Source organism: Dermacentor silvarum, chromosome 10 (genome assembly GCF_013339745.2).
Source record: "Dermacentor silvarum isolate Dsil-2018 chromosome 10, BIME_Dsil_1.4, whole genome shotgun sequence".
In the NCBI taxonomy this organism is placed as follows: Eukaryota; Metazoa; Arthropoda; class Arachnida; order Ixodida; family Ixodidae; genus Dermacentor; species Dermacentor silvarum.
The window spans coordinates 7,715,483-7,728,279 of record NC_051163.1 but is presented as its reverse complement, the minus strand read 5'-3'; the positions used below and the strand labels follow the sequence as shown (position 1 = coordinate 7,728,279).

Here is a 12,797-nt window from a genome sequence, read left to right as displayed (position 1 = left end):
GTGTCAAATCATAGACAAATTTGTGTCCTATTCCTTTGTTCCCATACCTTGGTCGTTCCGTGCAGGCGAGGCTCTTGGAGTGTTGGCAAGCAGCATGAGCCTGCTGCGACGCTGCCGGGTGAATGCAGCACTGACGATCCAGCTGTTCTCGTGGCTCTTCCACCATGTCAATGCGTGGCTGCTGAACAGCCTCCTCCTGCATGGACGCCCTCCACTTTGTCGGCCGACAGGTGCCCTGTTGAAGCGTCGGCTGGCCCACCTAGTGGCCTGGGCTGAACAGCAGGGCCTGGAGCTGGCCGCAGATTGCCACCTTGCACGTCTCATCCAGGCAGCTCACTTGCTGGCGGCACCCAAGGCCCACCCACAGCATGACCTTCCCCTGCTTGCTGACGCATGCTTCAAGCTTAATTCCGTCCAGGTACTTTGACAAAGGGGTCTTTGCAGTTCTGAGCCATCTGTGTGTTGCAAAATCACCTGGCACTAGTGAATGGGACAGTGCTGCAAGAAGTAGACAAGAATGTAAGTGTTGCAAGTGATTATTGTGATGAATCGGTGCACGAAGGAATAAATTAGTGAAGCTGGCATCACTTCTTTCTATTTTTTAAGTTCAGTGATGCGTGCTACTGTAAAGCTATTACAGCTAATGCATCTGAAGTCAGAACATATCTTCCAGAGTTGGAGTATTAGAATAAATCCACATGAACAAATGCATCTTTGCTAAAGAAAAAAAATGAAAGCAAGGGTTTAAAATTTATGTTCCTGAGCTATGTGGCCAGTTCGCAACCTGAACACTGTCCGTATCCCGAAGTTCATTATACCGAGATTGCACTGTACTATGCCCCAAAACGTACTTCAACGCATTCAGCATAAGCGGAGTTATTGGCATTCAAAAGCCGCCTATGATCCCCTTCGTGGTGCTCCTGCTCCTTCTTCAATGCCTTGCACGACAATGGCTGCAGTGGAGTGGGTGGGTGACCACAACGCGCCGCCTACTGAATGTCAATGTAGCGCAGTTCAAGTTTAATTGGGATGTTCACATAGATGCCACTATGGATTTTGGCGATTATGACGCACCAAACGCGGTTCTCCTTAGCCAGCTGCTCTGCGCTCAGCGAGTGGACTCGTCGTGCACCCTGCAGTGGCCACAGTATCTACACTATGTAGCAGACTGCAACTACATGCAACTGTAGTGTGTATGCGCAGCAGTGGCCACAGTATCTACACTATGTAGCAGACTGCAACTACATGCAACTGTAGTGTGTATGCGCAGCGGTTGCTTTGTGCGTGACGGGGCTTGCGTGCGCGCGCGCACTCATATGCTCCAGTCTGGCCGTGCTACGTGGTGCAGACCGGTCCTTGTCCTGCACCAGCTTGACTGATGGATGGTAGCCACATCCAACTTGCGCATTTTGAAGCGCTGTCAATAGCTCAATACGAAAAAGATGACCTCGCACTCCGCTTGCGAGCTCCATTCTCTGCACATGACTCCAAAATTTGGCCGATATGTTCACAGCAGTGTATGCTGTCTGCAGACTGCGTTTTTTCACCAAGCTCGAGGAGTGGTTCAGGACCCCTCCAATGGCGGTTGCGAAAAAGGGAGTGAAACACGCGAACTATATTATAGCAGTGGTCGAAGTGAACTTTCAGTTGTTCTTAACGAAAATGCTCGTTCCTTTTATTTCCTCTTAGTTTCGTTCATAATGTCTTTATTGAAGATATAGAAGTTGCTGAATATAAATCAGGCTCTTCCAGACCGTGAGCAATTAGGCAAACTGTCCGCTACGAAAACAAATGAGATTTATTAGCCTTCTGATTTAACAATCAGCAATGCTAAAACGACTAGGCCAAAAAAGAGAGCTCACAACACATTGTGCACAGCTGTGCACATGTCTTTACATTGCTTGTGCAAGGAACAGCTTGAGCACCTTTTCGTCTCTTATTGGCAATTGCAGTTTCACGGCTTCCATTTTTGCTTCTTAACAAGATGAGGTCATTGTGCCCGCTTTGTCAAGACCCTTCGCTCTTGCCTAAACAAACTGTAAATAAAATTCTCGTGGTTCTCTCGTTTGGCAGGTGCGGCACTTGCTGGAGCGGTTCCAGCCCTTGGGACCTGGTGACCAAGTTGGCCCAGGCTTGATTGAAGCACTGGTACGGGAAGCACGCAAGGGTGAAGATGCACGTCTTACTCAGGAGGGTCGCCCGCTGCAGCTGGCTGAGGAGCCCCAGCTGGCCCTGCCTTTTCTGCTTCCCGAGGATGGATACTCATGCGAGACTGTGCGAGGTGTGCCACCAGGACTGCAGGTGGGTGCCCTTTACCCTTTGCTGCTCACAGGTCAGTGGGAGGCCGCACGACAGCCATAGTTCATCACCTCTTGAAACGGGAAATGTTACAAAATGGAAAGCAATAAGAGACAGAGAGAGAGAAAAGTTTAGTTGTGATTGTGTGGCCGTTTTGTTCTTCTTTAGTTTTTGCTTTATTAGTGCAGCTTATGGAGCCATTTGGTTTTAAGCCGAGATGCCCATATTTAGGCGAAGCGGAAGTATTTAGTTCATCTTGGCTTCGTTTTTTTTTTTGCATGTCTTCTCTTTTTAAAACTGTTCAAGTTTGCAGCAATTAGCATACACTTTTGTGTACTCCATTTTGCACCACTTTTTGAAATCGCCCATCGAGCGAAAAAGCCGGCATCTGTAGCAGCAAAACAGCATCTAAATTCCTATTGGCTGCAACACCACATCACGAGCAGGCCTCAACGGAGCAGAGTAGGTGAAACTGAACACCTGCTACCGTGGTAACGTGCCAGGTGTTGCATGAGAGGAGAGGGCATTGCCACGACGCCACGTCACCAGTGTGCTGTATCTCTCTCTCTCACCCCCACTGGGCTTAGCTACGTGCCTCCTGGCCTTTGTGCCTTCGTGCTACGTGCTTGAAGACTGCACGAAGCCATTCGAAAGCTTGAGGCGGAATCGGATCGCCAAGCAAAGTGCTCAAGCGACAAGAGAACGAACCGCTCAGCGGCATTCAATTGGACATTAATGCTTTCTCATTCACATCTTATAAGTGCTTAGATGTCCTTTTTCTTTCTATCTTGTCTGCACCTGTGTGTTTCTGTTTGTGCATGTGCCTCAGGATTTGTGTGTGCAAACTTGCATTCATTCCGGCCACATCTACGATATGTGGTTGATGTTGTGAGCTTGCACTTCTGTTCATGTGGAAATGAACCCTTTTTAAAGCAGCCATGCTGGAAAAGCATGTGAAAGACTAATAGTGATGTTGCCTGCAAAAGGAAAATGCATGCCTGCTCATTTGTGGGAATATTCAAGACTGAATAAACCCAGAAGGCAGTGCCCATTTTTGCTATCACTGTTTCGATGAATGTTGTGTTTCGCTTCGCAGGAGTTTCTGCAGCCCCTGTGCCTTGCTGGCCTGTGTCGGCTGACGTTGCAGCCCACTTCTCTGGGCCACTGGACCATCTACATGTGTGACCAGGATGTCCTTGGTCCCCGTATTGAGACGCTGACCCTCAAGAAAAGCCCTTCGGGCATGGGGCTGAGCATTGTTGCTGCAAGGGTCAGGACCTCTATGTTAATTTCTAGGCTACTTGTTCTCATATACTGAAATGTTGTGTAGAGTGATGTGGCTTTTAGTTGTGCATTGATTGAGAAATGCTTAAGGTGCCCCTGCCAGGGCAGATAGTTTTTCTAGGTGAAATATCATCTAATGTAAGCAGTGGTTTTGTAGGTAAGTTGTTCAATATTATATCCTCACCTTTGCTGTCGGCTCACAAGCTGCACTACTTCGCCCATTGCACAAGCACAGGGGTATGTATCATTTGATTGGGATAGGCTGTGCTAATGGGAGCAAAGGAGCAAACATGTGTCTGATGGCCCTTGCTTGTTGCTGTTGTAACAAAGTCCCAACGCATATGGTGAAAATTTCTGAATAATCTTTTTTGGCCTCCTTTGAAGTTCAACAGCCTTTGAACATTTGGCTTGACACAAAGCACATGGCATAATAAATGTCAATCAAGCAGCTTGAGCTGTTTTTTTATTGCAACACTAAGGCATGCTTGCAAGTTTTGAATATAAGAAATTGGAGATTCAGTTGTCCCACATTGTTCATTTATAGGGATGTGCGAATAGTGAATTTGAGGTTCGAAGCAAATTCGAAGTGAATAGTGGTTTGGTCTAATAATTTCGAATCGAATAGCATATATTACATATTACAGTAAAACATAGTTAATTCGAATTTCACGGGAGCGAAAAAGAAAATGTCCGAAATAACCGAATGCTGAAGGATCAGGGTATCCAGAAAACAATAAGCAAATGCTTACTAGGTCAGCACGATTTTGTTCATGCAATGGATGAGCAAATCTTGTTGCTATTTTGCACAAAAGCAGTGCGGAAGCTGCAATTCTCGTCATCTCGTGCCTTATTGGCTCTCGCAGCGGCGATCGAGGCCTCGCGACTTACTTCGCAGCACGGCCGCGGCGTGCGCCATCATTTGCGACCCGCTTTGCACTACCGCGCGCACATCCCGATTATTTTTTCGCCAGTAAGCCAACAGATCGCACGTCCATCGCGATGTAGCCGGTGCTCTTCAAGCACGACAGCTTTGCACCGAGTCAAACCGAAACAACTGTTTGTCGCAACCGTGGCCGCTATCGACGCGATTATGAACGAAATCCTTGCGGTGCTTAAGGCACGTGGCCGACGCACGCACCGAGTCAGAACGAAACTACCGTTCGCTGTAACAACTGCAGACGAAACCGCAGTCGCCATCTATGCGATCATGGATGGCCACTACGCAGCTTTTTAGGCATGCGGCCGACGTGCATATTGAGTCAGAACGAAACTACTTTTTGCTGCTGCAACGTTGCGGAAGAAACCGCGGCAGCTATCGATGTGATCATGGATGGCGAGCATGAAATCCCGCGGCCAACGCGTTGTTATGCACGGTGGTAAATGCAATAAAGGGCACAAATAGGCACGAAGCGTTCCGTCGTTGCTGTCATTCACGTACGATTTTCGCTGATGACTATGGCGATGCGGACTCCGCCGCTTCATTTTGATTGTACGCTAGTGCCGTTTCTGCTTTTTTGTGTCGCACATTTCCGCCTCTTTAATGCAAAAACTTATAGCCTTCGAGATTTATGGTTCGTGTATGGCAGCCATGACGTGAAGCATAGCCTCCAAGATGTGTACCGACCGTCTGTGGCGTCTGGCTGCCTATTCGGGAGCGCTGAATAATTCCAAAATATCGAATGCCTGAATTCGAATGAAAGCGAATAATGAATATAGAATTATTTGATCGAATATTCGACAATACCGAATATTCGCCCATCCCTAGTCATTTACCTTACTGTCGTCTTCAGCTGTATGCAAGTAAGCAGGAGCAGAACAGACTGCTGTATTGGCACACTTAGCTTGGCACAAGGTGCCTCTTTTGCAATGTCGCTGAAGGCTCTGTGTATGCTGTGCAGGGCTCCAACCAGGACCGGTTAGGCATCTATGTCAAGAGTGTGGTCCGAGGTGGGGCAGCTGACCTGGACGGCCGCCTCCAAGCCGGCGACCAGCTACTCAGAGTCGACGGGCACTCCCTGGTCGGCGTCTCGCAAGAAAAGTGAGCCACTTTGCTCGATGGTTTTTCAGCGCGAACATTCTTTTCTGCCCAATGTCTAAGGTTACTTGCTGTTTGTTCACTTAAGGGGGGACGCGGCTTTCGGTACCAACTTTCCTGTTTCTTGGCGGATGTCAATGAAAATTGGTACATTGAATAAGAATGGCTCTATGATGCTTTCATGAAAATTTCAAAGCGGTACCATGAAAACTTTTTGCTAGAAAAATTATTTCTTTCTTGAACCTCGTGGAGGGACTGGAGGATTTACGAAATCAAGTGAAAAGTTTGTTAAATACTGTATGCACAGCCAAATGTATCCAGAAGGGGATAGCGTTCTAGAAATTTTTTTTTCAACACTAAAATTTGTAGTTTATGTTTTCTCCAGTCCCACTGCAGTGAGCACGCTTACACTGCAAACAAGGAACCCTACTACGAATTCTTAAAATACTAGGATAAAAAAAGAAGAGCGCTATCCCCTAAAGTACAGTTCAGTGAGTCTGACAAAACAAACGCAATCAAAATGTGTAAAGTAGTTACCAAGATATCTGCTCCACGAGCTGAGCAACATGCCAAAAAAACTGTACTGAGAAAACAAGGTTCAAAGTTGTCAAAATTTAATAGGCACCAGGGTTATAGTCCTTTGTGTCCTTTGCGATGCGGCATCGCTTGACCATCTGACCTGATGGTCTGATGAGCTTTTGCAGCTTTCTTTTTCCGCATGGCATCTTTTTCGGCTGGGTTCCTGAACAGTTTCGCCAATACGCGCGGACAATGTTCCATCCGTGCTTGAGGTGCTCAGCTGCACGTCCGCGTCGCGCTGCATGCCACCGTCATTGTCACTGCTGAAGTCGCCGGAGCAAACTTTGTTTTAGAGATCGGTGGCTTCGACTTAAGAGCACCAAATTGATGCGCAGTCTTGCGTTTCTTCTTGAACAATCGCCGGCCCGTGATAACAGACGAGACCCGTTCTTCAAGCTAAGAAGGGCCGAGCTTGACAACATTTTTCGTTTCTCTAACAAGCGAGCGCCGGTCCGTTATCATGAGTGAGATACGATCTCTAAACCACGCCGCGACGAGTTGAAAAGACGCGAAATCGGCTCCTCAGCGCCGTCAGCACGGCGAGCAGACGACCTTTCCGCCGGTTGCTAAGGGAAACCGCCCGGGAGACAAATCCGGAGCCGCGTACAGTCACGTGGTGCGCGCTGCCGATCAGAAACCGCCGCGAGACCTTGAAACTTTTGCTTGCTGTGCGCTTGCTCTTGCCTGGTGCAGCTGGACGAGGCGCCAGATTTGAAGACGGAGAATCGCGCTATCCATAGAGACCAAGATGGCGGCGCTAGGTTACGCGGTTGCGGAGATATCGCGGCTTGAAAAATGCCGTTTTTTCGCTATTTTCGAGAAACTCCTCGCCACCTTAGCTTCGATAAACATTTTTTACATCATTTTCGCGCTATTTTCCGTGACGAAATTTTGAAATAAAATAGAAAAGAAGTCATACAAACTGAAAATGTGATTTTCAAAAAATCGTTTTTTTGGCCAAATTTTGCGATGCGAAAGCCGTGTCCCCCCTTAAGGCTGTAAACACTAATTTAGAGGCACATGTGTGCAAAAAGTTTAATTGTGTTTAATGATGGAATATTTTCTGAAAGCTTTCAGCCGGAAAGTTCTAAATTGAGGCACTGTGCACACAAACCAGGAGCAAAGGGAACACTGATTTAGGTGAACTCCAAGTTAACTATACAGCCGATGTGCCTTGCGCGTGTTGATGAAGCAGGCATCTGCTTTCTCTGAAGAGTTTACAAAGAGTGCATGGAGAAAATGTGGACGCACTTGTTGCAAGAACGGAGCATGCATTGCAAGCTATCTTCAAGTTCGTGATGGCAATGCATGCAGGGCGGCAGAGCTGATGACACGCACAGGCCCACTAGTCCAGCTGGAAGTGGCCAAACAGGGAGCCATCCACCACGGGCTGGCGTCACTGCTCTGCCAGCCATCGCCTCTGCTCCTGCAGCGCGGCAGCGGCCGCCTCAGCGAACGCGACATTCCTGGCCGGTTGGCCCACGAGGATCCCCCTCCCCGCATCCAGGGCAGCAAGAGTGTGCCGGCTCTCAACTGTATGTGGCACTCTATCTCCGTTAGTGATGCAGTTGGGCATTAGCTTCTCTAGTTTTTATGGCAGCTGAGTACTATTGTCATGCTTTCTGGAAAGAAGCCGTTAGGATTCTGGCCACAGTGGCCGCATTGATGAGGATGAAGTGCAGAAACGCTAGTGTAAAGTTTCACCACTTCAACATATTCTTCGATAAGTTGATTCTTTTCATTATCATTTGTTGATACAGTTGCCGACGGATTTTTCGGACTCCAAAAATTCGGACTTGTTGGATATTCTCGAGGGTGCGCGAGTTTTTCGGACTGTTCGATTTTTCGGACTATTTTTCAGTTCCCGCGAAGTCCGGAAAATTGGTCGGTTACTGTATACAGTCATACCTCAATATAACGAAGTCATGCTTGCAGCGGAAAGTTATGTTGAATAGTGCTCCTGCACACCCCCAATTATAGACAAATGCGCTAAATGTTTATGGTGCTGCAGGGGTTATGAAACTTTAAGATTACTCGTGTAATTATGTGTGAAACATTAAAATAACTGCAGTTTCAATGCTGCATGTGTCATTTTGCCCACAGGTGGCTCTGCAGCTATGGATGGTGGAAGTAGCCAGCACTTAATGCCCGGAAGTTCCATGACGATGCCATCACGAGGTTACCCCCCAGGACCTTCTTATTCGGTATATGGTCTGCTTCTCATCTATGGGTTGGCGAGTCTTTTCAACATGCAGTGTTTAACCCTGTCCATATGTGCATCTCTTGCAAAAAGCATGCAGCCTACTGGGCGGTCATGAGGCTGCTGACATTTTGAGGTGATAGTCATAACTTTTTCTCATGCTCCCTCATTAAAGGGATACGGACACAAAAGTTGGCGAGTGGTTTTTTCCGTCGAAACAAAAGTTGAACTGTTGAAATTGACGAATACAACAAGCTGCTTTAAAAAAAAGAACGAGAAACATATTTTTTTGCGATTTTTTGTTGCACCTTGCCTCAATGCGGCTGCCGGCAGACGCTGAAGTTTGACGTCATAACACCCACCCTCGGCCAAGGTCGGCCACAGCTGTCGCAATGTTTCCAGGGGTGTCGGTCCCTTGCAGCATTTATTTAACCCCTTTCGGCGATCTTCGCACGTGGTCCCTCTGAAACACTATCCCCGTCGGCGCTCCACGCAGGTGGTGCGTCTTACATGAGGCTTCCCGCGGTCGTTGCTCGGTATTGACGCGTTAGTCGCGGCGGAAGGAAATGCCCAGACATTGCTGTTCTAACAGCATCGTTGGTCGTGACACGCTGTCGCACACGTTTCCCAGAGACGAGAAGGTGCGTAAACTTTTGATACCCGCCTATTTGGAGAGCTTTAGCTTTACTGGTACTGTAATCGGGCAAACGCGGGCGTTGGGGTGTTCGGGCGGAACCGTAAACGTGAGCGGCCTGTATGATGCTACCACCTGGTGGTACAGAGTTCAAACAGACAAAAAGAGCTAATATTGCAGTAGCCAAGTGTATTCTACTTCGCTGCTGGTGTAAATCTTTGGCAGCAACACGATTACGCCGCTGCCGAAAATTTACACCAGGAAACGACCAATAATTCTTGCATAAGTGTCCGGCGCAGAGCGAAATCTTCGCGCCACGGTTCGCGAAAACCTGACCGGCACTTCCACGGCTGCCTGTTCTGCGGAAGGCTCGTAACCGTAAGCGGTAACATTTCTTGCCAAGTTGGAATGGTCCTAGTCTTCAGACGTGTACTCGTCGCTGGTAGACGCACCAGAACTCGAATCTATGCTCGCCATGGCGGTGTCGGCGCGCTTCGAATGACCGCGGCCTGCCGGCTGGCTATCTGACGAGGGTGTCGTGACGTCACGCCTCCCAACTCTCGCGGGTCGGGCGGTGAGACATGCGCTCACAAAAACGCCAAAAATAAAGCCATCGGCTCAAAAATGAGCTAAGTGACTACTTCTTTTCGATGTAATCACACACTGAGGATTCATTTTCAGCATTTTCGTAAAATTTTCAGATTTTGTGTCCGTGTCCCTTTAAAAAAATTGTGATAATAACAAGAGGGTCTTGCTTTGCATAAAAGATGTTTGAAAGGTTTCACTTTGGCCCATTGGCTACCAAGGCCTGCAAATCACCTGGCCCAACAACAGGGGCTATATTTCCAAAGCCGGCAATTTGCCGCGCTACAGGCTGGAGGAATGGTTTGTTTAAAAATGGGTTTATAGATGCTGCGATGGGCAGTACAGTGCAGTACACTTAAACGATACCACATATAACGATATATCGGTTATAAAGATGAGTCGACGTAAGAGTATGAACTTATTATGCATTAGGTCTATGAGAAAAAAAAAATTGTATAACAATATCTTATTCTCCCCGCATATTGGATATAACATTGAAAATTTTGTCATGTGAACGATGTTCCCCTTAAACTAATGATGCCAAGACGGTGCAAAAAGTTTGCTTACGCGAGTTCGTATCTGCTGCCATCACGGCGCAGCGCGTCCCGTCCCGCCTGTCTGCTGATTTCAAAAGCCACGGAGAGCATCGCGAGTTGACGCAGCGCGCTACACGATGGCACCAGCAGCTTCGCGCCCGTGTTGCCCACGATAATAAACTATTCTCCACATGTAAATAGAGAGGGGGGGAAAGATGGGGGAGGGGACAAAAAAGAGCAAAGCAGTGCCCTTCCCTTTCAACACTCTCTCAGCGAGCGCGGAAATGCGCCGCGGAAGCAGCCCCGAAGCAGCAGACAGCCCAGTTAGAAGATTGTGCTGATAAAGCGCAAAGCTGGTGTCGCTTCAGACAAAGCTGAAAATTTTGCCCAACTCAAAGAATACGCACGAGCTCCGCAATCATGACGGCTGCAACCAGGGGCCATGCCAATCAACGGTAAAGGCGGGCTTAGTGCGCCAAGGCAAAACCCCCCATAAACTCAGTGGAAGCCGCTGACATTACATAGCTCTGGGAGCACGTTGCTATTGACGATGAAACAGCTGGTGCTTTCGTGGAGGGGTTTCTTAGTACAGATAGTGCTGCCTCGTTTTGCGAAGAGATATCCGAGGAGGCGATCTTTGTTGCGACAGATGGCGGCGTGCAACGGAGGCGACGACAGCAGCGGCAGTGACGACAAGATTGACAATGGCCAGTCTTTGACTTGAGCTTAAGTGCAAGAGAGCACGTAGGACGACAGAAATGTTTGGCTGCATGAGTTCGTATCTGCCGCCATTACCACGCAGCACGTCCCGCCCGTGCACCGATTTTGAAAGTAGTGCTGTGTCTTCGTTCCCTTCTGTTGTCCTATGCGCTCTCTTGCGCTTAACGTCAAGTTATGTAGTACCAACTAGCCCACCAGTCTAGTCTTTTGAACCGTCTGACAAAGACCCCAATTGAGTCACTCATTTATTTCATGCAAGCTAAATTATTGCCGCCAGCATTTGCGCAGCACCAGGACACGATGCACACCGCGGTTGTGCACATGAAACTCCCGCGAACGCAAGGGCAGATAGTGCAGATTTCTGACTATTCCTGCGCACCTAACGCTTGACACGTTTTTAGAGGTGTAAATAAATGTTTTATTTTTCACTGCCTACTTTATGCAACGTCTATTTTTAGCGCAAGTGGCAAATTTGGTTTCACAGCTTCAAAGGTATGTTGTTGTTTTTTTCGGTGGCAGTCCAGATTAGCAGTGATCGGTTATAACAATCTAATTTTTCATTTTTCTTGATATTGTTATAAGTGGACTGCACTGTATACGCTCTAGCTGAATTAAAATGTTTCCCATACATGCCACTACATGTCCACGATAGACTTTGTAACCGCCTTAATCAAAGGTAATAGCACATCAGCTTCAGTGGCGGCTAGATTTTTTATATTTTTAGTATTTAACGGAAGTTTGCGCTGTGTCCATAAGCAGCGAAAATAATGCGAAGGACACCGCAGCGCTCATAATATTTGGTAGCCAATGGGTTAAAGGGTAGAGCGGAGGATTAAATGGGGAACGGCAGTCAATTCTATAAAACCTAATGGGGGCACTTAGCCAAATTTTCTAATGTTGTGTTTGTGTGTCAAATGACACAAATTTGTGTCAAATGTGTTTTAAAAAATAAAGAGAAGAAAAGTGAGTGTGCAGCGTGTAGGTTAGCACAGAAGTTGGAATGAGTCTCGGCTTGAGCGTTTGACCATGGTGGATTCCTGCGATGTACTGTGTGGGATGTGGTACATGAATGGGGGCATTGTGGACTCCAGTGTGTTCTGGGCACGCAGCAAGAAACCTTTTGGGAGTGGAAACTCCGCTAGTTGCGGCAACCAGAAAAGGTCACAAGCCCACGAAGCAACTATCATGCTGTCGGCACCCGGTGGCTGAGAAAGAAATTATCGCCATTTTGGTTGCCAAAACAACCGGTCGCGTGTGTTGCCCCGTTCGGCCTCGCGCCTGGCAAGTTCTACTGAGGGCACTCAGGCGTCCCACCTGCGTCCCATCTTAGGCTAGCAAATTCCGAAGAAGGGCACACTGCGTGTCGCAGCGCTGTTAGTATGTATTACGGCCCTCGAACAGACACCGACAAGAACAGTTGCTGTTTGAATTCAGGGCGCACAAATACACCGTTACGGCATGCCCGCTGAAGCGAACGCCCGTGTCGTCTGCTGGTCGTCTGCTTTCAGTGAAAAACACTGGCGCCGCCGAAGAGTGTGTGCCCGAGCTGCGCGCTCGGGCATCTGCTTTTTCTTCTTTTCTTTTTTTCTTTTGCAAGATCTGTAAGACTCGGGCAGCATTGCTTCCCCACATGCTATGGGAATGTAAAGACCAATATCCGACAAATACCGTGACCCTCTCGTCGAGGTGGCACGGCGCCCTGCGCAGTTCCCGCCTCGACGACCAACTCTGGGATACCCAGCAAGCCTGCGAGGCGGCGAAGAGGCAAGACCTCGATGTCCCCACGTGGGAGGCCTAGGCCCAGACAACTAAACTGCTGGTTTAAATAAAACTTTGTTCCTCCTCCTTTCTTTTGCTGCCGCTTGCATGACATGCCGCCACTGCATGCGCCCCTGTCGCCAGATATTTTTTGATGTTATCTGGTCG

At 48.1% G+C, this 12,797-nt stretch overlaps 1 protein-coding gene across 1 annotated transcript in view; it reads left to right on the top strand.

Annotated features, from left to right (window-relative positions):
- Positions 1-12,797, top strand: part of LOC119466018 (afadin-like) — a 59,454-nt gene that overhangs the window by 23,284 nt on the left and 23,373 nt on the right. The window contains exons 11-16 of the mRNA XM_037726503.2: positions 66-418; positions 2,074-2,301; positions 3,395-3,568; positions 5,481-5,620; positions 7,511-7,731; positions 8,300-8,400. Of these exons, the coding sequence (XP_037582431.1) occupies positions 66-418; positions 2,074-2,301; positions 3,395-3,568; positions 5,481-5,620; positions 7,511-7,731; positions 8,300-8,400 (1,217 nt within the window). The remainder of the gene's footprint in view (positions 1-65; positions 419-2,073; positions 2,302-3,394; positions 3,569-5,480; positions 5,621-7,510; positions 7,732-8,299; positions 8,401-12,797) is intronic.